Source organism: Abrus precatorius, unplaced genomic scaffold, assembly GCF_003935025.1.
Source record: "Abrus precatorius isolate BTA unplaced genomic scaffold, Abrus_2018 Scaffold7, whole genome shotgun sequence".
NCBI classification, from domain to species: Eukaryota; Viridiplantae; Streptophyta; class Magnoliopsida; order Fabales; family Fabaceae; genus Abrus; species Abrus precatorius.
Window position 1 is genome coordinate 33,783,331 of NW_020874417.1, and position 23,145 is coordinate 33,806,475.

The 23,145-nt window shown below is 34.1% G+C and overlaps 2 protein-coding genes and 1 pseudogene across 2 annotated transcripts; all 3 read left to right on the top strand.

Annotated features, from left to right (window-relative positions):
- The first annotated feature begins 3,046 nt into the window (after positions 1-3,046).
- On the top strand, positions 3,047-14,312 carry LOC113873855. Its single transcript, XM_027512205.1, has 3 exons — positions 3,047-3,153; positions 11,192-12,058; positions 13,036-14,312. The coding sequence occupies exons 1-3, from the start codon at positions 3,047-3,049 to the stop codon at positions 14,024-14,026; spliced, it is 1,965 nt and encodes a 654-aa protein (XP_027368006.1). The 3' UTR covers positions 14,027-14,312.
- Positions 6,334-9,989, top strand: LOC113873854 (annotated as a pseudogene).
- Positions 14,313-16,210: 1,898 nt separating the features above from the next.
- Positions 16,211-21,664, top strand: LOC113871120. The gene is made up of 2 exons (XM_027507917.1): positions 16,211-17,337; positions 20,594-21,664. Exons 1-2 carry the CDS (start codon positions 16,340-16,342, stop codon positions 21,585-21,587), a joined length of 1,992 nt encoding a protein of 663 aa, XP_027363718.1. The 5' UTR covers positions 16,211-16,339; the 3' UTR covers positions 21,588-21,664.
- The last annotated feature ends 1,481 nt before the right edge of the window (positions 21,665-23,145 follow it).

Below are 23,145 nucleotides of genomic sequence, written 5' to 3' on the forward strand. Positions count from 1 at the left end.
GCATCATGTGTAGCAAGATCAAGAAATTGAAGCTTCAGTTGTGTATGATTAAGAAGGAAAAAGGTATTAACGATTACCTATTAGAAATTAAGAAAATCATTGATTCACTTGCTGCAGTAGAAGTCAAAATTTCAGAAGAAGATCACATTGATGTGATTCTTAATGGTTTGTTTGATGATTTCGATAGTTTTGTGACTTCCATCACATCTTGAATTGATCCATACACAGTAGATAAGATCGAGGCTCTCCTTGCATAAGAAGAGAAGTTTGACAAGAGAAAACTCAATAAGTCTTGTTCATGCTAACACTGCCTCAGTACCTGCACAATGGAAAAACAATGGCAGCAATTATGGTAGAGGCAACAATAACTACCGAGGTGTTTTCCTGGCGGCAGGTTCAACCAAAGAGGTGGATTACGGAACAGTTTTGGTAGAAGCTATGGTAGCATAGGCAGTGGAAGGACAAAATAGAATTAGAATAGTCACAATGCATGGGATCAGGTGAAAATTTCTTGCCAACTTTGTGGGAAAAATAGCCATATTGCTCTTGGTTGCTGGAACAGGTATAATTAGGAGTATCAGACTCAACCATAGGCCCATATCTCTCAAATTTATCATCACAACAATGCATTAGGTGATGCTACAATGCTGGCCACACCGTTTATAGTAGTGGATCCTCTTTGGTATCCAGATTTAGGTGTCTCTCACCACATCACTCATGATGATTCCACCCTGTTTGTTAAGAGTCCTTACACCGGTTGAAAAAGTTAATATTGGTAATGGTACAGGCTTAGATATACATTATGTTGGTCATTCATATTTGCATTGCCCTAAATTCTCTAAAACTGTCATTCTTAATAATCTTCTTCATGTTTTTTCCATAACAAAAAATTTCTTAGCGTGTCACAATTTGCTCCGGATAATGGTGTCTTTTTTTAATTTTATCCTGATTTTTATACTGTTAAAACTCAGGGTACTTCGGAGACATTTTTTCAAGGAAAATTTGGAGGAGGTTTATATGTTTTCCCACCCATGCACAAGGTTCAACTTGCTTTAGCTTTTTCTGCTCAGAGGAGTTCATCTCACCACAACTTTACTCTTTGGCACTCAAGGCTAGGTCCTCCCTCTTCTAGAGTTCTTAAAGAAGCTTTAAGAAATAGTCACATTCCTTATCATCATTTTCTAAATTTTGTATTGTGTGAGTCATGTTGCATGGGCAAAGCTCATCAGCTCCCTTTTATAAATTCAAATTCAGAATATCATACTCCTCTTCAGTTAGTTTTCTCAGACATTTGGGGCCTTTCTCCCGTTGCAACTTCTACTAGTGGTAGATATTATATAGTTTTCCTTGATGCCTTTTCAAAATATTCTTGGATCTATCTTTTACTTGGTCTACACTTCAGAAGACCAACTATTTTGAACTTAATGGCCTTCTCAGATTCGGATTGGAGTTCTAACTTGGATGATTGAAAGTCTACAACTGGCTATTGTGTGTACTTTGGGAACAATCTTGTGTCTTGGTCATCATAGAAACAATGTGCCGTCTCTAGAAGCGATATCGAAGCCGAGTATCGGGGTTTAGCTGCTGTTACTGCTGACATTGTATGGATCAAATCACTTCTTAGTGAACTTCAAGTGAATACTGCTGCTCCAACAATCTACTTTGACAATCTTAGTGCTGTGTTGTTGGCTGCTAACCCTATCATGCACTCTTGAACTAAATATTTTGAACTTGATCTATACTTTGTCAAAGATAAAATGCTTACTGGAGCTATTCGGGTCTTTCATCTGCCATCAAAATATCTGCAACCTAATATTGTGATTAGTTATTTTAGATAGAGTTCTATTAGACTCATTTTTTTATTCATTCTCTTACTTATTATCCATATAAGACCCTTAAATCATTCTCTATATTTAATGCTTATCACAATAATTCAATATATTTTTCAGCATCAATTCACTTTTCTTTTATTATGCTTACCGTTAACAAACAAAATTCTCCAATTTAAATCTCCATCGAAAAACCTTTTGATGAAACACAGTACGATATGAACGCCAGCAACGTCCAAGCGCTGAGGAGCATCATCTTCTTCAGCAGCATTTGGTGGTGCAGTTTCACTTGCACCCACCACGAACCCTGTGTACATAACCCAACACTAAAACCGAAACCTATAACCACAAACACCTTCCCTAATCGGGAACGCACCTTTGACCAATTCCAAACCCAGAACACCCTTAATGTTGCATTAATAACCACAACTGCACAAGGATAGGGCATGAGTATCCTTATTATTCGTTCTCCAACGGCAATAAAAAGTAGATGATGATGCAGCAAAGCTTACAGCACTTGGAACAACAGCTCCCAAGAGAAAGCAATGACAACGAAAATAAGGTTACAGGCAAAAATTCTTTCAACTATAATTACTCGTAATTTTTTATTTTCGGATTCTAATTCTTTCTCTTGTCTTGTACGGTCTTTAACTTGTAAGTATTTCTAAACTTAAAAATCATCGTCATTATTTAAGGAGTTTACTGTTTAGTACGAAATTCAGTGCACAAAACTTTCATGAATCACGTGGCCTGTAATTTCTGTGCCTTCCTTCACATTTATTGGGAAAAGATCCCACCTGTTTAAATGAATTATTTTTTGTTTAAACAAAAATATAAAAATACGATAACATCACCTTCATGTTTGCGCAAGAGTATTCCGGTCCTACATTTATTGTCTCAAGTAATTTTAAAGTCGATTAGAACAATCTTTCTACAGTTTCCTGTGTTTGATATGATTAAAAATTCTACACACCTAGAAGATAAAAAAAAATAATAAAATAATATTATTGGACAAAAACGTCCATCCATGATCCATATTCCATGTTTTGATAAGAGCTGTCAGCTCGAACGACGCGCCTACTTAACTTTCTTATAGACTCCATTGAAAGTCAACTGTGAAATTCATTTTATAAGTGTGAGTATTCCAATTATAAACGATATATTGATATTTGTATTTGATAGAGCCTTCTCCGTTCTCACTCAGTAACCCTATCCCTATGGCTTCCCTAAATAGCAAAGAAATGGTTACAGAGATCCCCACCTGGATCCGCGTCTTCAGCGACGGCACCGTCCAACGCCCTCGCAATTTTCCGATCGTCCCACCGTCGTATAATGCCTCACTCTCCTCCAAAGACATTCTCATCTCACAAGACCCTCCAATTTCAGCACGGGTTTACCTTCCAAAACTCACCCAATCCAAACCTCTCAAACTTCCCGTCTACGTTTACTTTCACGGAGGTGGATTCTTCTGCGAATCCTCTTTCTCCAAACTCTTCCATACTTTTTTCCTTAACTTCGTCCCTCAAGCAAACGCCATTGTCGTTTCCGTCGAGTACAGGCTCGCTCCAGAACACCCTCTTCCCGCCGCCTACGATGATTGTTGGGCCGCTCTCAAATGGGTCTTGGCCCATTCTAACCAAAAGCCCACCCACGCGGAGCCGTGGTTGATTGAGCACGCCGACTTCAACAGCGTTTTCATAGGAGGTGACAGTGCAGGCGCAAACATCGTGCATAACATTCTCGCCTTTCGTATTGGGCCTGAGGCCTTACCTGGTAATGTTAAAATAATGGGCGCCATTATGGCCCACCCCTACTTCTATTCCTCAAACCCTGTTGGGTCAGAACCTGTTATTGGGCTCGACGATAACTTTTTCAATTTGGTTTGGAAGTTCGTGTACCCATCGGCTCCGGGTGGCATCGATAACCCTTGCATTAACCCTTTGGCTCCTGGGGCACCCAGCTTGGCTCAACTTGCGTGTTCTAGAATCTTCGTTTGTGTTGCTGGCAAAGATGGTTTGAGGGAGAGAGGTGTGTGGTACTATGAGGCTGTGAAGAAGAGTGGCTGGGAAGGGGAAATACAATTCTTTGAAGAGAAAGATGAGGACCATGTTTATCATTTGCTCAAACCTGCACTTGATCAAGATTCTGAGACTGCCCATAAATTGATCAACCTCATGGCTTCTTTCATCCGCAATTAGATTTTGTTAGATGGAGTTATCATGATCCTTTGGTTGGTGTACGGTTTATCCTTTATAATGTTAAGCTCTATTATCTTCCTTGTTACGGGGATGGATAAGACCTCGTTTTCCGGTGCAATTTTATGTTTTTCCTATTGTTGACTTGTCCAATCTTTGTCGTTTAGTTATAGTATCCCGAGTTCCAAACACCATAATCCAAATTGATCTCCACAATGAGTACGTGGGTTAAAAATAAATATTGTTATTACTAAAATGCTAATAAGATATTCAACACATATATCTGTATTTCTTTAAACACATTGTTAGCGAATATTTAATTTTATAATTTTAAATGAATTTTTAACCTATAGTAGAGATTATTTTAAAAAGAGGGTACTCAGTATTTTGTTACCACTCCTTTTTTTAACTCCTCTATTGTTATTTATTTGTTATATAAATTTTGGGCGTGACTAACAAGTGTTTTACAAGACTAGTTAAAGAATCAAGGTTTAAGAATGCTCATCCTCACAGGCCCCTTAGTTTTGTGCATGACGCATTTTCTTCTCTGTAACTTCAGATGCTAACATGTCCCATGACTAGGACTCTCCCGTTGGACTGAGCTCTGTATTGTGTGTGTATATGGCATATATCATAATTGTCGTGTAAAATTTTAGATTTAGTTGTAATTTCGTATTTTTCTTTCTAACACATTTCTTTATCAGTTAAAAATATATATATAATTGCTGAGCTACTATTTTACTTGAAATGTTTTTTTAAGCCACAACATCAACAGCTCATTTGTTGACAGTGGTTGGAGCCGTAACACATCTTGCCTGATCTATTTTAGAGGCATAATAAGGGCAAGGGAAGGATGACGGGGACAGGAACATAGAGATTCCGAATATTTGATGGGAAATTTTTGAGTTCATGATGCGGTCTAATAAATTATGCAGTCGTGTCCTTATAAAAATTAATAAGGAATAGTTATTATGCATCCTGATTTGTGATAGATGAAGCTTTTTTTGTTTTGGGCGGGTGAGGTTGTCCAGTCATATTTGAGATGTGGATGAGTATGGATGGGTTACACTTACACAATACAGAAGCTTTTAGTTCCTTAATTGAAATGAATTTGTTTCCAATGTTTCCTTTCTCATTTTAAAGATTAAGCAGCAACTAGCAAAGGTAATTTCACGTGGTTATTTTTATTGCACAGTGCTCATATATGAGGGCTTGTGACTTGTGTTTAATATATATATATATATAGCTGGGATTATTATTACTTTTTGCGTTATTGTTGTTGTGCTCTTAGTTCTGCTGCTAGCTTTTGACAAAAATGATGGACAGAAACTATTAATAAACTTTATTTAGATATGTGATAGTAGAAAACAACGTTTGATTTGAAATAATCTGTATAGTTAAATTATGAATAACACGATCATGATTGAAATTCACATATCATAGCATCGTTTTGTGTCTAATTGTAAACCAACTGTCTCTCTTCTGAATACTGATTCAGTGTATGATACCAGAATTCGCAATTACTTTTCAAAGCGCTTACATATCATAACAACCGACTGTAGTTTGCGGTCATTCTACTATTGACCTCTAACCCTTTGTGAAAAGGGGTCTCCTGAATGGCTTGGTTCAAAGAAATATCTGTCACCTAATCAGTTGGTCAGAGTCTGTAATAAATAATAACATGGTTGGCGGTAGATGACGGGTGGAAAGGTTATTATATTCAATTTTTATATTTTTTTACTAATTCAAATAAATTAAAAAATATATTTTCTATTTTTATTCATTTAATGGATATGTATTTTTTTTATCATCCAAACAAAACGTAAATTACCAATACTTCATTAACACGTAACTAATAGGAACTTTTAACATTGGTCAAATAATTTTTTATTATTTATACTAATTATTATTGCGTTTACAATAGAACAAGCATTTTTTCCACGTACTTATGCATTGGGTTAGCTCTCTCTCTCTCTCTTTCTTAAAATATCCATTCAATCGACAAATGAGAGATTTATTTTCTGTTGATATTGAATGCATGTTACGTACTAAGGAGATATCAGTCCCTTTCACCGCAATGAACTTCTTCCTTCCTAAAATGTCTTGTGATTTCTTCTTTTTATTTTTTGTCCTCTTTCACTTGTGTCTCACTCCAAAGACTTGACCCTGCGTCAACGCCGAACAATGTGTGTTTTGCAGTTCATGGGATATCTTTTTCACACCTAAAGTTAACCATGATTAAGTTAATTAATTTCCCGTGAATAATTATCAAAGCAATGGACCTTGGGAGCACAGTGAGTCCACGGATTATACAACCACTTCCACAACTCACACGTAAAGAAAAACCATAAAGAAGTGAAATCCAATTACACAAGAACCGTATCCCTTACAGCAAGAACAAAACATGCCTACTTTTTCCGTTGTTACCTACGCCTATGTTTTGTTTTGCTTCACTGCCAGCGTTACTGTGATAACCACAACGAAAGCAGCCACTGACAAGTCTTACGTCTCCTTTGTCTGTCCAAACACAACTACTTTCGCTCCCAACAGTACCTACGAAACCAATCTAAAGGAACTCCTATCTTTTCTTTCATCAAACTCCACACGCAAAAACGGTTACTACAACACCACAGTCGGTGCCAACAGCACCGTGTACGGCGCCTTTCTCTGCCGCGGAGATCGCACCGCCAACGAGTGCCAAGACTGCGTTTCCACCGCGGCGAAACTGCTTCTTGAAACGTGTCCCGTCGAGAAGGAATCAGTGATTTGGCTCGCAGAATGCATGATACGTTACTCAGACGAGTCGTTCTTCTCGAGAAACGATGATAAAGCTGAGCAACTTCTTTACAACACAGGGAGTGTGTCAGGGGCGGAGCAGGATCGGTTCCGGGAAGTGCTGAGTGACACAATGAACGCGGCGGCAGAGGAAGCGGCGAAGGGTGGAGGAGAGAAGAAGTTTGCGACCGAAGAAGCAAATTTTTCGAGCTTCCAAACGTTGTACACGTTGGCACAGTGCAGCCCGGATTTGTCGGAGTTAGACTGCGAAAAATGTCTGAAAGAAGGAGTTTCGGAGCTACCGTCGTGTTGTGATGGGAGGCCCGGGGCAAGGGTGCTGTTTTCGAGTTGTAATATCAGGTACGAGCTTTACCCATTCTACCGAGAGACACTCTCAAGGTTCCCCCTGGCCCAGCCCACAACAACCCAAGCCCATCCCCAAAGGTACCCTGCTCTGTTTCTATGTCCGAGTATTACTTCTTTTCTTTATAACAGATTCAAGGCGTTTTCTTTAGTTATGTAATTCCCACTTTGCAGGGACAGTGTAACAGAAATATATTTAATATAGTTTATTATATGAATTTATGTTTTTTTCCTTAATTTATTAAAAATATTTAAAATTGAGCCCTTTTTTTTTTATCTCTTTTTGTTTATTTATTTTTAACAATTTATCTTTTATAAATACTAAATTTTTGTTTTTTAATAATTAATATGATAATAGAATTTGACTTTAAATAAATATAAATGTATAATTTTATAATTAATTTTAAAAAATTAATATATTAACCCTTTTTCATTGAGTGATATCACTTGCATGTATAAAAAATGATGATTAAATGGTAATTTAGTGGAAGATGATTGGTTGATGCAGGAAAAAGGATATCGCGAGGGATAATAATCGCAATTGTAGCTCCAATTCTGCTTTTTTTGTTGCTTTTCTTCGTTGGCTGCTCGATCATAATGGCAAGAAGAGACAAATACTCTCCCGTGGCAGAACAAAATGGTAAGGTTTGATTACTCTTTATCTTTACTTTGGATTGTTTTATAAATAATTATACGAATGCTATTTTATTTCCAATTTTTAGACCAATAAAAGGTCTATCTTTGCTGAAAAATATTTTTCAATCAATAAGATAAGATACTAAAGAGTGTTTATTTTGTAAATGAGATATATTTTTAGAATATTTATATATAAAAAAGTAAATGAGCGATAAAAATAATAAAGTTTAATTACACTTTGACCTCAATACATTAATTTATACATAATTTTAATCTGTTTAATTTTAATTATTTATAATTAGTCTATGTAACTCTCTAGTTTGAATTAAATTTTTTATCCCGATTGACAAAATATAAGGTATGACATATTATTAATTTATATAAATTAATAAAAAATATATTAAAAGCTATTTTCATTGAATTCTTTTAGCATCCAAGCTTATGATTTGTTGCTATGGCCAACGGACGATATTGAAGTCCATGTATAAAATGTTATCTTTGATCGTGAAATGAAATTTTTTTTAGCTCTTTTCTCTCTCGGTGTGCGATTTTTTTTTCCAGCCTCTGCAGTTCAAATTTCCAGTGTAGAGTACTTGCAATTCGATGTTGACACAATAATTGCGGCCACAAACAACTTCAGTGATGACAACAAATTAGGGGAAGGAGGATTTGGTGCAGTTTACAAGGTACTATAAATTTGAGAATAATGAGTGATTCTATAAAAAAATTTGGATTCTTCTGCTTAAATTTAGACTTTAGAGCTTCTAAAGTGTGGAGAAATATGAATTTTCAGGGTGCATTACTTAATGGGCAAGATATCGCTGTGAAGAGGCTATCAAGAAGCTCAAGGCAAGGCACAGAAGAATTCAAGAATGAGGTGGTTTTGGTAGCCAAATTACAACACAGAAATCTTGTTAGGCTGCTAGGATTTTGCTTGGATGGAGAAGAAAAGATGCTCATTTATGAATTTGTTCCTAACAAAAGCCTTGACTATTTTTTATTTGGTATGTCCATCAACATATGCTTGACGATCTTCTATTTGCTGATTGTGGTGTGTAATCAAATTTAGATACCATTTTCTCTTATTCTTAACTCCAACCTAATTTTATTTTGTAACACAGACCCTGAAAAACAACTGCTGTTGAATTGGGCAAGACGATACAAGATAATAAATGGAATTGCTCGTGGGATGGTTTATCTTCATGAAGATTCTCGACTCAGGATTATACATCGTGATCTTAAAGCTGGTAATATATTACTGGATGAGGATTTAAATCCAAAGATTTCAGACTTTGGGATGGCAAGAATTTTTGGTGCTGATCAAACTCAAGGAAACACAAACAGAGTTGTTGGAACCTTGTAAGCTTAATTTTGTCATCTAATACTCATAATTAGGCTTCAAAACAAGGGATCAATCTAAAAGCAAAATTCATAATCTGAGTGACCTGAACCGCCTATTTGTGTTTTCAATGTCGCTTCTCAAAAATAAATGAAAAATGCTGAATTAAATTGGGAAATTTTTTTATTACTTGAAATTCCAAATGTCTATCCTCCACTAATTTGTTGTGCTTGCAGTGGTTACATGTCACCAGAATATGCAATGCAAGGATTCTTTTCTGTGAAAACGGATGTGTATAGCTTTGGTGTCCTTGTTCTAGAGATAATAAGTGGAAAGAAGATCACAACCTTCCATGAATCAGGCTATGCTGAGGACCTCTTGAACTTTGTGAGTTTGGTTTCTTCTTTGGTAGAACCAATTGTCCCTGACACCATATTATAAAGGAACATAAATTAGAAGGGACCAAATTAAATTTCTTGTTTCTTGATTTATGCCTAATGTGTATTTTATTTGCAGGCCTGGAAAAAATGGAGGGATGGGATGCCATTGGAATTAGTGGACAGGACTTTGGGAGATTCATATTCAATGGCTGAAGTGAATAGATGCATTCATATTGGGTTATGTTGTGTTCAGGAAGATCCAGCTCGAAGGCCAACAATGCAGACAGTAGTTTTAATGCTTAGTAGTCATTCTGTTACTATTGAAGCACCTGAAAGGCCTGCAGGTTATATTCATACCAAAAATGAAGAGAGCTTCCCAACAATTGAAGTTGAGAAATCAGATAACTCTACAAACAAGTCAGTCACAGCATCTGTTGATGAATCATCCATCACTCAGGTCTACCCCCGATAGTCTTTTTCTCTTATTAAGCTGTTATTAAAGCTTACGCGAGACTCAAAAGGGATTGTTATCAATTTTCTGTGTGGTTTTGTTTTTCTTAGTGTATACAATTTATGTAATAATATTACTGTAATGGTATTTTTTTATATATATATTGGTATACGGGGAGTTTAGAACAACTTTTTCGGATTTTATACAAATAACTTATAGTTATATAAATTTTTAAATTATTTTGTATAAATTTTATACTTAAATTTATGATAATAGATGTTTAATTAGATTATTTATGGAGGTATAATTATTTAATTAGTATATAATATCTACTAAAATAATTTGAATAAACAAATTAGTATTTGCTGCAATAATTTAAATTAATTAAAGTTATAATTATTTCAAACAATTTTTAATTTTAAAAAATTATTCAAAAGAATCATACTATTCTTTTATATTAAGTTTAAAATATAAAAAAAGTACCGATAATATAATTTTTAATATATATATATATATATATAAATAAAAGTTTAAAAAATTTTATATTTTGATTTAAATTTTTTATTTAACTTATATTTAATGAATTATAATTTATTATTTTAGTTAGATATAAATTAAATAAAAAATTTAAATCAAATATAAAATTTTTTAAATTTATATTAGAATGAGAAGATTATTTATATATATATATATATATTATTTTAAAAAAAATATTTAAAATATGCTTATTAAATGAATTTGAGAGCTAATTTAATTTTAAAATTTTAAAGTTCTTTTTTATTTTTATATAAGATCTTGACAAAAAATAATTTTATTATTTTTTTATATAATTGATTTTTTTTTTTCGTAAAAAAATTCCTTAAATAGAGCAAGCAATTGAAACACGTAAGTGGATTGGGTTCACACGTAAGTGGATTTCATTCCGACCACACGTAAGGGATGCAGACCCCTTCGCAAATAAACTAAATTTTAGACTCACATATTTTGTTTAAACATTTAAAGCATATTTAATATGATTTTTTTTTATCTTTATACGTAAAACTTTGTGAGTTCTAGCAAGTGCGAGCCAAACGAAACACGAAACACTTTGTGAAGAGCAACAAGGTTTGTCCTTAATTAATGGAAATGGGTGCAAACAACACTCTGATCACAGAGCTAGCAAGTCGTGAGTTTGGTACCATGATGAGGATTTTCAGCGATGGCACCATAGAACGACCACTTAGCTCACCAATAGTGCCACCAACACTCGATTACCCACAAAGCGGAGTCTCGTCAAAGGACGTTATCATCTCACACAACCCTACAATTGCTGCACGCATTTACCTTCCAAAACTGAAGCACCAAAGCAAAGTTCCAATCTTGGTTTACTTTCACGGTGGTGGGTTCTTCTTTGAATCTGCTTTCTCCCAACTCTACCATGCCCATTGCAAATCCTTTGCTTCCCAAACAAACGCTATAATCGTTTCGGTGGAGTACAGGCTCGCCCCGGAACACCCTCTCCCTGCATGTTACCATGATTGTTGGGATGTTCTCAAATGGGTAGCATCACACTCTACCAAAACAGAAAAAGAGTCATGGTTGATCCAACATGGTGATTTCAACAAGATTTTCATAGGGGGTGACAGTGCAGGTGCTAATATCGCTCATAACATGGCCATGCGTGCTGGATCTGAGGCTTTGCCAAATGGGGTTAAAATATCAGGTGCTATTATAGTTCATCCATTTTTTCACAGTTCAAGTCCTGTTGGATCAGAAACCGTTACAGGGGAAGAGCACTTAAGCCATGTAGTTTGGAACCTTGTGTACCCTTTTGCACCTGGTGGGGTTGATAACCCACTGTTTAACCCTGTGGGTCCAGGGGCACCTAGCTTGGCTGAACTTGGGTGTTCCAAGATTATTGTGTGTGTTGCTGGAAAGGATACGCTGAGGGATAGAGGGGTTTGGTACTATGAAGCTGTGGAGACGAGTGGATGGCAAGGGAAGCTTGAATTGTTTGAAGAGAAAGAGGCTGGCCATGTTTATCATTTGTTCCGTCCTGAATCTCAGAATGCCTACAAGTTCATCAAACGCTTGGCTTCTTTTCTTCAGGAGTAGAACAACTATATCCTTTCTGTATTTTCTGTTTTCAAGCATTTCCTTTTACCCACACATATATAAATTTATCTGAAAATTAATTAGTAAACTTAAGTCATTGAATTAAGTATGCATATAATAATATAACATCACATTATTATTATTATAAGTGTTAATGAATCTAAAATATATTTTAGAAAATGCATATTTAATTAAATATTATTTTAATTTTATTCAAAGTAAGCATGGAAATTGGTTGAATTTGCCGGGGCTTGAACCTATTCTAATTATTAAAATCAAGGTCCAAGGTCCAAGTCTAATCTATTAATATTAGATATGGGCATTTCGTGAGGCCTTACATACTTGAATTTTTTTTTAATCCTACACTTATAAACACAATATTGTTTGTATCATGATAATAATAAAAATGAAGTTATTTCTTCAAATCTATATCAAAATTATATTTTTAGCACTTGAATTTAAGACTATTAATTAAATTAAAATATCTATGTGACTCTAAATTCATTAAATTTACTTTATAATAAAGTATTTTTAATAGATAAAAAAATTATCTTTAAACATGCTAATAAATTTAAATATAAATATAAATTAAAAACTTAATTTTTTAAATTAAAAACATAATTTTACAATTTTACATTATTATTATCATCTTTAAATATGCTACTAAAAAAATTATCATTTTAATTATATATATTAATTTAACTGGTAAAGTCTTAGGCATCAGCAAGCACCAGTAATACAGATGATGGCTTACGTCTTTACTGACGTAACATATTTTATCCCTAATTATAATTTGTATATAAATTACGTAGTGACCGTATTTCAACGATTACACAAGAAAAGCCGCCGATATAGTTTCTAGAAATTAACATATCAATTAAACTTCTTAATCCAATCCCATCAACATTGTAGAGTTATGCTTATAAAACTGTCCCAAATAATCAAAGGCAAAATGCCCCCGCATTTGAAACATTGCAAACCATTCTCTCTCAACAACAGCCATGGCCAAAGATATTGTGACAGAGATGCCAACCTATATTCGAGTCTTCAGTGATGGCACAGTGGAACGCCCACGACAAGCACCATTTGCTCCACCCTCACTCGATGATCCTCAAACAGGAATCTCATCCAAAGACGTAGTCTTCTCACTCAATCCCACTGTCTCTGCTCGCCTTTACCTACCAAAACTCACCAAATTCAGTCACCAAGATCAGCGTCAGAAAATTCCCATCTTGGTCTACTGCCATGGTGGTCGATTCTTTTATGAATCTGCTTTCTCTCAGCTCTACCATAACCATTTCAACACCTTTGTTTCCCAAACAAACGTTATTGTGGTTTCTGTGGACTACAGGCTTGCTCCAGAGCACCCTCTCCCAGCATGTTACCATGATTGTTGGGCTGCACTTCAATGGGTTGCATCCCATTCTGCAAAGAACCTCACCAATGCAGAGCCATGGTTGATTCAACATGGTGATTTCAACAGAATTTTCATAGGGGGTGATAGTGCAGGTGGTAATATTGTGCACAACATTGCTATGCGTGCTGGGACAGAGGCTTTGCCTTGTGATGCTAAAATAATAGGAGCTTTTTTGTCCCACCCTTATTTTGGTAGCTCATACCCAGTTGGTTCAGAGCCTGAGGTGAACACCCTCAATGCGGTTTGGAACCTTGTGTACCCATCTGCACCTGGTGGCATTGATAACCCCATGATCAACCCTGTGGCTCCTGGAGCACCAAGCTTGGCTCTACTTGGGTGTTCCAAGATTATTGTGTGTGTTGCTGGGAAGGACATGCTGAGGGATAGAGGGGTTTGGTACTACGAAGCTGTGAAGAAGAGTGGGTGGCAAGGGGAACTTGAGCTGTTTGAAGAGGTTGAAGAGCAACATGTTTATCATATCTACCATCCAGAGTCTGAGAATACCACGAAATTGATCAAGCGTTTGGCTTCGTTTCTCCTCCAGTGAAAGAAACTGTGTTCGCTTGATTTGTCCTGTTCTTGTTTTGCGAATTATTGTGACAATCAAAAGATGCTTTCTTTGTTTTGCGAATAATTGAAGACTAACCAGATGACCCAGCTCTTCTTCAACATCTGAAAATTTTAAATTTAAATGCTTTCATGTACTCGTGTCGTGTCCCTTGTTCTCGGCTTTCTCATTTCTTCTTGTTGACGCATATCGCATTATTGCATTATGGCTTATTCTTATTATTATTATTTAACCGTTTGGGCTATACTTTTCTCTTCTTTTAAATTTACTCATATGTTTTACAAAGTTGACGGGTTTGATACTACAAAGCTGTCAAAATAATGTTTTTGATGGAATTGAGGTTCATATTTTTCACATATACACTTTTGCATTGTAAGTTTGTGACTCTATCTAGTTTATTGCAATTTTTGTGTCAATAGAAATATTAAAATGTTAAGCCAGATTGAGTACATGAAGATTCAATCTTTCCGGTTTGACCGCAATGTTAGTCTTCAGAAGCTCAAAGACCCAATTTATTTTCTCATAAAATAAACAGCAAACACATGAAAGCTGCATTCTGAGGAGATTAAAATTTTATTGAACCTAAAGGTAGAGAAATTCATTCTTGATCAATTGATCTTCACATGAACATGCTCAATCTACCAAGATTTGAATCAATTTATGTAGCAAATTACTTATATTAAGGTTTTGGTTCACAAAGACAGCAATCATTCAACTGTTATTTAACAGGAAGAAATTTAAGACCTTAAACAAAACTGTAAAGTTACTCTGGGGCATAGCTTTTCTCTTACCAGAAAAGCTACATAGCAGAACAAATATTACGTATGTCAATTTGTCATTGTTAGTTGTAATCCTATAGATTATCAATACATAAATAAAAACCAACAGGACAAAAATGGAGTCAATTTATATCTTGTAGACATTTTAATTTTTTAATCAGAAAAAAGGTATCTTGACACGGCTAGCTGTTGATCAGTAATCGAAGCATATTCAATAACATTACCGTTCCTTTCTCTCTCTTTTTTCACTATCAAATTGTGTAAAACAAAAAGAATAGATGAAATTTTAATTGCTTTTATAAGCATCGATTCGTGGCAACACAAAAAGCATTTTTTTTTTACAAATTTGAAGTAAGAAACAGGGATGCAACCGCATTAAAGTTAGTCTCAATATGTAATCCACAACCTGACACGTCTTTCTGTGGTAAAATTCTATATCCAACAAATTTTACTTGGCCACACAATTATTCAAAACCAAATGAAGTCCAACTATTTTCAAAATGCACAAATTCAACGTCAAACGGACTGAATAGAAGTAGGCAACAAATTCCAAAAAAATAAATCAAAAATAAGAAAAGCCCATTTATAGAGAAATCATGAAAATAGAAGAAGAGGAAAAGGATGGAGCTCAAAGAGCTCCTCTAACTCATTTCCTTTAATTGCTAAAATTTAGCCTTGTGATTTTGGATCCAACCATCCACTAAAATATCATTGGCTCAAAGCTATAAATCTCAATTTTGTGCAAACCCAATTGGATTAAAATGAAAGGCTATATATAATATTGCACTTACCAAAGTGCGACCACTAAAAAAAGCCAAAGGAATCATATGAATGCGCCTTTTGCCCTACCATCCCCACTCATTAATTTACAGTTTTAGTGATTCTGCAAACACAAAAATAAACAATGCCTTTTCTTGATTAAAACCTTATATCCTTTTTAAAAAAGAAAAAAAAAATTGAGAAATTCCGACGGAGCATGATTCTCGATTGATACACTGTTTAGCTTTGCTTGTTTCGAAGGATTTCGTGAGGAAGACTTAATTTATTTTTATTCATTTAAGCATCATATTTTTCTTTATTTTATTTTTATTCCATTTATTGTTATTTTTTTATATATATTTCACGAGCAATTATTAGGTAATCTGAAATCATGGGTCCATGTCACTTATATCTTATCACGTTTTATTTTCTGTCAAACTTTTTTTATAAATTATAAAATTTATATAAGTAATGTTTGGTCAGAATCGCGGCAGGACCTACAAAATCCTTTTCCACACCCACATGTCCATACAAATCGTAAAAGTCAAGAATTGTATTGTTTTTTTCAATGATTCCGTTGTCGTCTTTGACGTTAATCGAATCCCCTCCGGGCATCGAGTTGTCTTGGGGTCGCATTTATCAATTATTACGTTCCCCAATCAATCATTAGCTAAAGTCTCAAGAAAATTATTGCACCTCTTTCTCTCGAAGAAAGCAAACTCATCCATTTTAACAAGTCTTTCTGTGTGCTTGAATGCAAATGGCTTCCACAAAACCCATCAATACTAAAGAGATTGTTGCAGAGATACCAACCTATATCCGAGTCTTCAGTGATGGCACAGTGGAACGCCCACGACAAGCACCATTTGTTCCAGCCTTGCTTGATGACCCACGAACAGGAATCTCATCCAAAGACATAGTCATCTCACACGACCCCTCAATCTCTGCTCGTCTTTTCCTTCCAAAATTCACTACTTTCAGTGACCAAGATCAAGTTCAGAAGGTTCCCATCTTGGTCTACTTTCACGGTGGTGGGTTCTTCTTTGAATCTGCTTTCTCTCAGCTCTACCATGACCATTTCAACACCTTTGTTTCCCAAACAAACGTTATTGTGGTTTCTGTGGAGTACAGGCTTGCTCCAGAACACCCTCTCCCAGCATGTTACCATGATTGCTGGGCTGCACTTCAATGGGTAGCATCCAATTCTGCAAAGAACCACACCAATGCAGAGCCATGGTTGATTCAACATGGTGATTTCAACAGAATTTTTATAGGGGGTGACAGTGCAGGTGGTAATATTGTGCATAACATTGCCATGCGTGCTGGGACTGAGGCTTTACCTTGTGGTGTCAAAATATTAGGAGCTATTTTGTCCCACCCTTATTTCTGTAGCTCAGACCCAATTGGACCAGAACTTGTTACAAGGCCTGAAGAGAACTTAAGTTATTTGATTTGGAACTTTGTGTACCCTTCTGCACCTGGTGGCATTGATAACCCCATGGTTAACCCCGTGGCACCTGGGGCTCCAAGCTTGGCTTTACTTGGGTGTTCCAAGATCATTGTCTGTGTTGCTGGCAAGGATAACGTAAGAGATAGAGGGGTTTGGTACTATGAGATTGTCAAGAAGAGTGGGTGGCAAGGGAAACTGGAACTGTTTGAAGAGACTGAAGAGGATCATGTTTATCATATCTTCCATCCAGAGTCTGCAAATGCCACGAAATTGATCAAGCGATTGGCCTCGTTTCTCCATGAGTAGAAGAATGGGATTTCTTTGCCTGATTTGTGCTGCTGAAGTGTCCAAATAACAATAATAAGATGCTACACTTCTTTTGCTTCTGATTGAAGACATTAAACTTGTGGACTCGGTTCTTTTATATCTGAATATTGAAAAAAAAAAATTGCTTTGTTAGGATGCACTTACTAGTCAGAGTTGCTAAGTTAAGCATGTTGTGTTTTTGTGTCTCTTGTTCTGAAATTTCTCTTTTCTTCTTTATCTTGCACAAATAGTTACTGCTTTGTTCCAATTTTATTTTTAGCTGTTTGGATTGTACTTTTCTCTGCTTATAAATTTACTCACGTGTTTATTTTCCCTTTCTCATATCGTGGGAAAAGAACATGATGCAAATGCCCAACACAACATTGATCTAATAGTTTCCCAAGGTTTACTACATACACTTGGATACCAGTTGCTGGCTTGGTCGTGTTATGCAAATGCTTTCTTTATGTGAAAAAACTTGGAAACTTGGGGTATATAACATTTGATTCTTAGATAATTTTGGCTTAATCTTTGACACTCAACAATCGTGAACAATAACTGGTTTGATCACAATCCTGTGTAGAAGTCCTTCAGTTGTTCTGAATTGTGCAGGCTCTTTGGTTCTTTTGTTCTGGTTTTGAATTTAATTGTATGAAATTAAAAAGTACAACTCTATTCCTACTATCCACTTCTCTGACACGAGCAAGAATTCAATGTGGGTAACTTTCATTTGTAGTACATGGAATATTTTCTTGTAAGCTTTAGGTCTCGGGCAATATTTTTTTCACCAACTATTTTTATAACTCGTAGTCTCCCCCTTGATGATTTCTTCTGCAGGCTCAACTTTTCAAGATGAATGGGGGGTTTACCATGTTCTCCAATTTGCTTTCGCAAAGTAAAAATTCTGCATTAGAATCTGAACAAGTCGATGTGGAACAACCAGAATATGAGGACCCAGCAAAAGCAATTTTTTTGCTACATAAAAATTTAGAGGTGAAGGGTTGTCTCTCGAGTTTGAATGCATTACTCATTTATCTGAATTTTATTTATCTATTGGAGAATATATAGGGTGATGGCTGGATACTTAAGTAGAGGGAAATTTGATCATAAAATGCTAAATCTTTTTACTTTTGTTTTAAATTTCGATAACAATATTTTTAACTGAAATCGAAGAAAACTGAAAATTACATTTGGTACCTTGACAATGCTAAATCGCGTACAATCCGTTTGACATCCTTCTTGGTTCCTAGTTTTATCACTTTTTCTACGATTCACAACATGCTAAGACGTGCTTCGATTTCACCTGAGAATCTCAAAACCATAGGAATGTGATGCAGCCTACATTCCAGAGCTTCGGTTAAATTGTTTAATGCGATGCATTCTAATTTGTATAAATTGTGTAATAGTTAAAAATAATTAGTTTAAAATTAAAAGAGACAGTAATTTTTTAAAAATTTCTAACGATAAAAATAAGAAAATATAATTAAGATTATAGAGGATATTGTAATTTGATTATGAAATTTTCTCCAACTTTTAATATAATTTTGTGTTCCTTTTAGTGTACTTGGGTTGCATTGTAACATATCATATGCTCATACACGTTTCATCCAACACAAATCTTCAGAGCATTGGAAGTAAACACAAGTTTATGTTCAAGGCAACGCGTATCCAAACATAGGCTCTATCTAATTTTGGCATTTGAGAATTAGTCGTTCTTGAATGCATGTAGCTAATTGATTAATTAATGATTGTCTATGATTAATTATCAAATCTATGAAGCAAATTAAGTCAAGAATAATGTTAAACAATCGAACTACACTCAACTTTAGTTGGTTATCAAGTTAGCAAATATTTCTACATTCAATACCTTAGAATTGAATGTTATCAATATATTAAATTACGTGATATTATGTTATTTTCAATAAAAAAAATCAATTTATAAAAAATATTGTAGTGTACTCTGAAAAATACACTATATGCAAAATCCCTCCTTGTTAAATTCAAGATACTTACGAAGTGAGCGACCCAATTGGTTAACCCATCTAAAGTATTGGTTGAGATATTCATGCTAATTTTTTTAACCTAACCCATTTTATCATGCTAATATGCAGGTTGGGAGTGAGTTGTCCATTGGATCTATATATTGGAAAGAACATATTTAAAATCTACTTATTTTTATTTTAATCATATTTAAATATTATTTTAGTTATTTTATATATTTTTTCCAATACTTTAAAATATAGGCTAACTTAAAATCCATTTTTAGACAGATTTTTGAAAGAGGTAAGACGATTGATTAGCTTTGATACTCTTACATAATAATATTTTTTTATATTAAATTTATTTATTTATTCTATTATTGTTCTTTTTCCCACCTCTTATACGCAAAAGTTGAACTATACACTTTTCATTTTTCTGAGATACTTGGACCCGTTTTTCAGTTCTAAGTGGGACGATGATCATTGTTTTTTATGGCTCAATACAATGTAAAAGTGTTTATGTAAGTCAACTAGTGTGTGTGATCAACGTAAAAAGGAAGGAAAATAAATTTCAAGTAAGTCAACTAAAAATTGTCTCTTTTATTATATATATATATATATATATATATATATAAATAAATAAAAAGAAATCTTCTAAAATTACTATAAATCTAAAAAATTTTATATTAAATCTAAGATTTTTATTTAATTTATATCTAATATAAATTAAATATAAAAAATTTTAGACTTATATTAGTATAAAAAATTATGTCCCATATAAATAATATTATAATACTATTTTTTATTTTTCAAATAATAGAATTAAAATCAAAAATTGATTTTTTAAGACAAATATTAGGAAAGTTATTAAAGTAAAAAAAAATATTTCACAACCTCTTATTCAATGTGAGTGAAAAGTGAATAGAAAAAAGAGAAAAAAAAATTAAAATATGATGAATGATATAATAAAAAAAAGATAAAAATAAATATAAAAATTTGAGTTTGAAAATATGATGTCTTGTAAAAATAAATCCTCTTTTCAACAAATGGACGTTGAAAACAGAGAAAGAAACAGAGCCTCAGAAATTCCTAATAATTTTGAGAAAAAAATGGTGGGTAGGTGGGTCACTGGGTTGGCACGAGGAAGCACCAAGTTTCTTGCATATACAGCTGACACATTTGACCATATTTTAAGTCATAGCCATCACATTATTAAACTCACTACACACTCTGTTCTTTCTTCACCTTCACTGTTCTGTTCTGTTCTGTTCTCTTCCCTTCCTTCAATGGCTTCTACAACTACCTCTAAAGAGATAGACAGAGAGCTTCCCCCTCTTCTCCGTGTCTACAAAGACGGAACCGTTGAACGCTTCCTTGGCTCTTCCTTCGTGCCACCCACCCCTCAAGACCCTGAAACAGGTGTCTCATCAAAAGACATAGTCATCTCCCAAAACCCCTCCATCTCTGCACGCGTATACCTCCCAAAACTAAGCACCCCAGAAAACAAAAAGCTTCCAATCTTGGTCTATTACCATGGTGGCGCGTTTTGCCTTGAATCTGCCTTCTCCTTCCTCCACCAACGCTACCTCAACATCGTAGCTTCACAAGCGAACGTTCTAGTGGTTTCTGTGGAGTATAGGTTGGCACCAGAACACCCTCTTCCTGCAGCATATGAAGATGGTTGGGATGCTCTCAAATGGGTAACCTCTCATTCAACCAACAACGTCAACAACAGTGAGGCATGGTTGATAAACCATGGTGATTTCAACAGGTTTTACATAGGGGGTGACACTGCAGGTGCAAATATTGCACACTATGCTGCACTTCGTGTTGGTGGAGGGGTTGAAACCTTACCTGGGGGTGTGAAAATAGCGGGTGCACTTCTTGCTTTTCCTTTGTTTTGGGGTTCGAAGCCAATTTTGTCAGAACCTGTGGAGGGGCATGAAGAGAGTTCACCCATGCAAGTGTGGAACTTTGTGTACCCTGATGCACCTGGTGGCATAGATAACCCTTTGATTAATCCTTTGGCTTCTGGGGCTCCTAGTTTGGCTACCTTTGGTTGCCCCAGGATTCTGATTTTTGTTGCGGGTAAGGATGATCTTAGAGATAGAGGGATTTGGTACTATGATGCTGTGAAGCAAAGTGGGTGGCAAGGGGAGGTTGAACTTGTTCATGTGGAAGGAGAGGAACATTGCTTTCAGATTTACCATCCTGAAACTCAGAATTCTAAAAACATGATTGCTCGTATGGCTTCTTTCCTTGTTTGAATATGTGATTCGTGTTGTTTCTGTACTTTTTTCTTATGTCTGTGAGAAATTGATGGATTAGGAATTGCCGGTGGGAATAAATTGAAGAAGAGAGGTGGGTGTGGTGCCCACTTTTATTTTTCCCTTTTATACTTACGATTGACATTTGTCTTTTATATTCTAAGATGATGTGGAATAAAAATAAATATGTATATGTATTCACCGTCACTATAATGCAAAACTACAATTTAAAGTTGACAAAGTTGGCGATACGTTGTTTTCATATATTTTTAAAAAAAATAACTTATAATAATAAATAAAGAAAAATAAAAAAATATGTTGAAGTTATAATAATAAATAAATACATGAGAAGATAAATTGTTGAGGTTATTTCATGGATTAAATAACTACATTCTATACATATTAACAAAGTCAAGATGTTGTATTAAAGATTATATTAATTTTATTAACAAAAAAAAATTGTATTCGTTTTATTTTGTTTATTTTAAAATTTATTTAAATTAACTTATATGACATACAACTTCATCTTAGATAGATCAATAAAATTGTCTATAAATAATAAAAAAAGAAATACAATTTTTTAACAGTTGAACTTTATTAATTTATTTAAGATGAAATTATATTTACTTTATGTGATAATTTAACTGAATCTATTTTTATGAGTAAAACTTTTTTTTGTTTAAGAATAAAACTTTATTAATTTTTTTTTATGATAGACAGGAGTCAACAAATTTAAATAGCAAGGATAAAATTAACCAGCTCCTCTAGAGAATCAGAAACCCAAAATATTATTACTGACAACAAATCACAAAAAAGAGAAGCCTTACAAAAAAAAAAGGATAAAAAGTACTCTAAACAAGTCCTAAGTTAATCTATCAACATTTTGGTTAGTTTTTCTTAAAAAAAATTAATTCTAATATAATTAATATTCTTTAATAACGATCTAACTAATTTTAAATGTACAAGATTGTAATCATTTTTTATGCCTAGAAATTATGTCCATCGGAACAAAATTATTTGAATCGCCCTTCTTCCGGGAAAGTGCTGACAACATAATTATTGAAGGGTTGAATCTTTTTGTACGCCAACAATATTTTCTACATCTAAAACTTAGGTTTATGCTTTTATTTTTTCAAACACTAATACTTAAATTTAAATTTGATTTCTTAATACACTGTCAAAATAAAGATATATATAATTTTTTATATAATTTGAATTTTAAAACCTTTATATTGTTAATCAATCTTAATTTATTTTTTTAAATTTTAATAACAAACAAAATATTTAATTATTTTCTTTGATTTGTAGATGAAATTGCTTAAACGGACAAAAATAAAGTTATTTTTTAATGATATTTCTTTTGAGAATAACTCTTTTTTCAAAACTTTAACAAAATTTTTAAATACATATTCAATTAATTAAAGGTTAAACACTTGTATTTTAGGGTAATAAAAATAAAAATTATATAATTATTAAATGTTCATAATTTTAATACATAATATTTATAATTATAGAGTTAAATTAAAATATTTTTAAAAATTATTTAAAATAATTTTTT

Bases quoted from the DNA above. Each gene is read 5' to 3' on its own strand.
- LOC113873855 (XM_027512205.1), top strand. From the start codon at position 3,047: ATGGCTTCCCTAAATAGCAAAGAAATGGTTACAGAGATCCCCACCTGG. The intron at 3,154-11,191 runs GTCGTATAATGC...ACGACCACTTAG, and splicing joins AATTTTCCGATCGTCCCACC to CTCACCAATAGTGCCACCAA. The intron at 12,059-13,035 runs GTAGAACAACTA...CATTTGAAACAT, and splicing joins TTGGCTTCTTTTCTTCAGGA to TGCAAACCATTCTCTCTCAA.
- LOC113871120 (XM_027507917.1), top strand. From the start codon at position 16,340: ATGCAAATGGCTTCCACAAAACCCATCAATACTAAAGAGATTGTTGCA. The intron at 17,338-20,593 runs GTAGAAGAATGG...TGTTCTGTTCTC, and splicing joins TTGGCCTCGTTTCTCCATGA to TTCCCTTCCTTCAATGGCTT.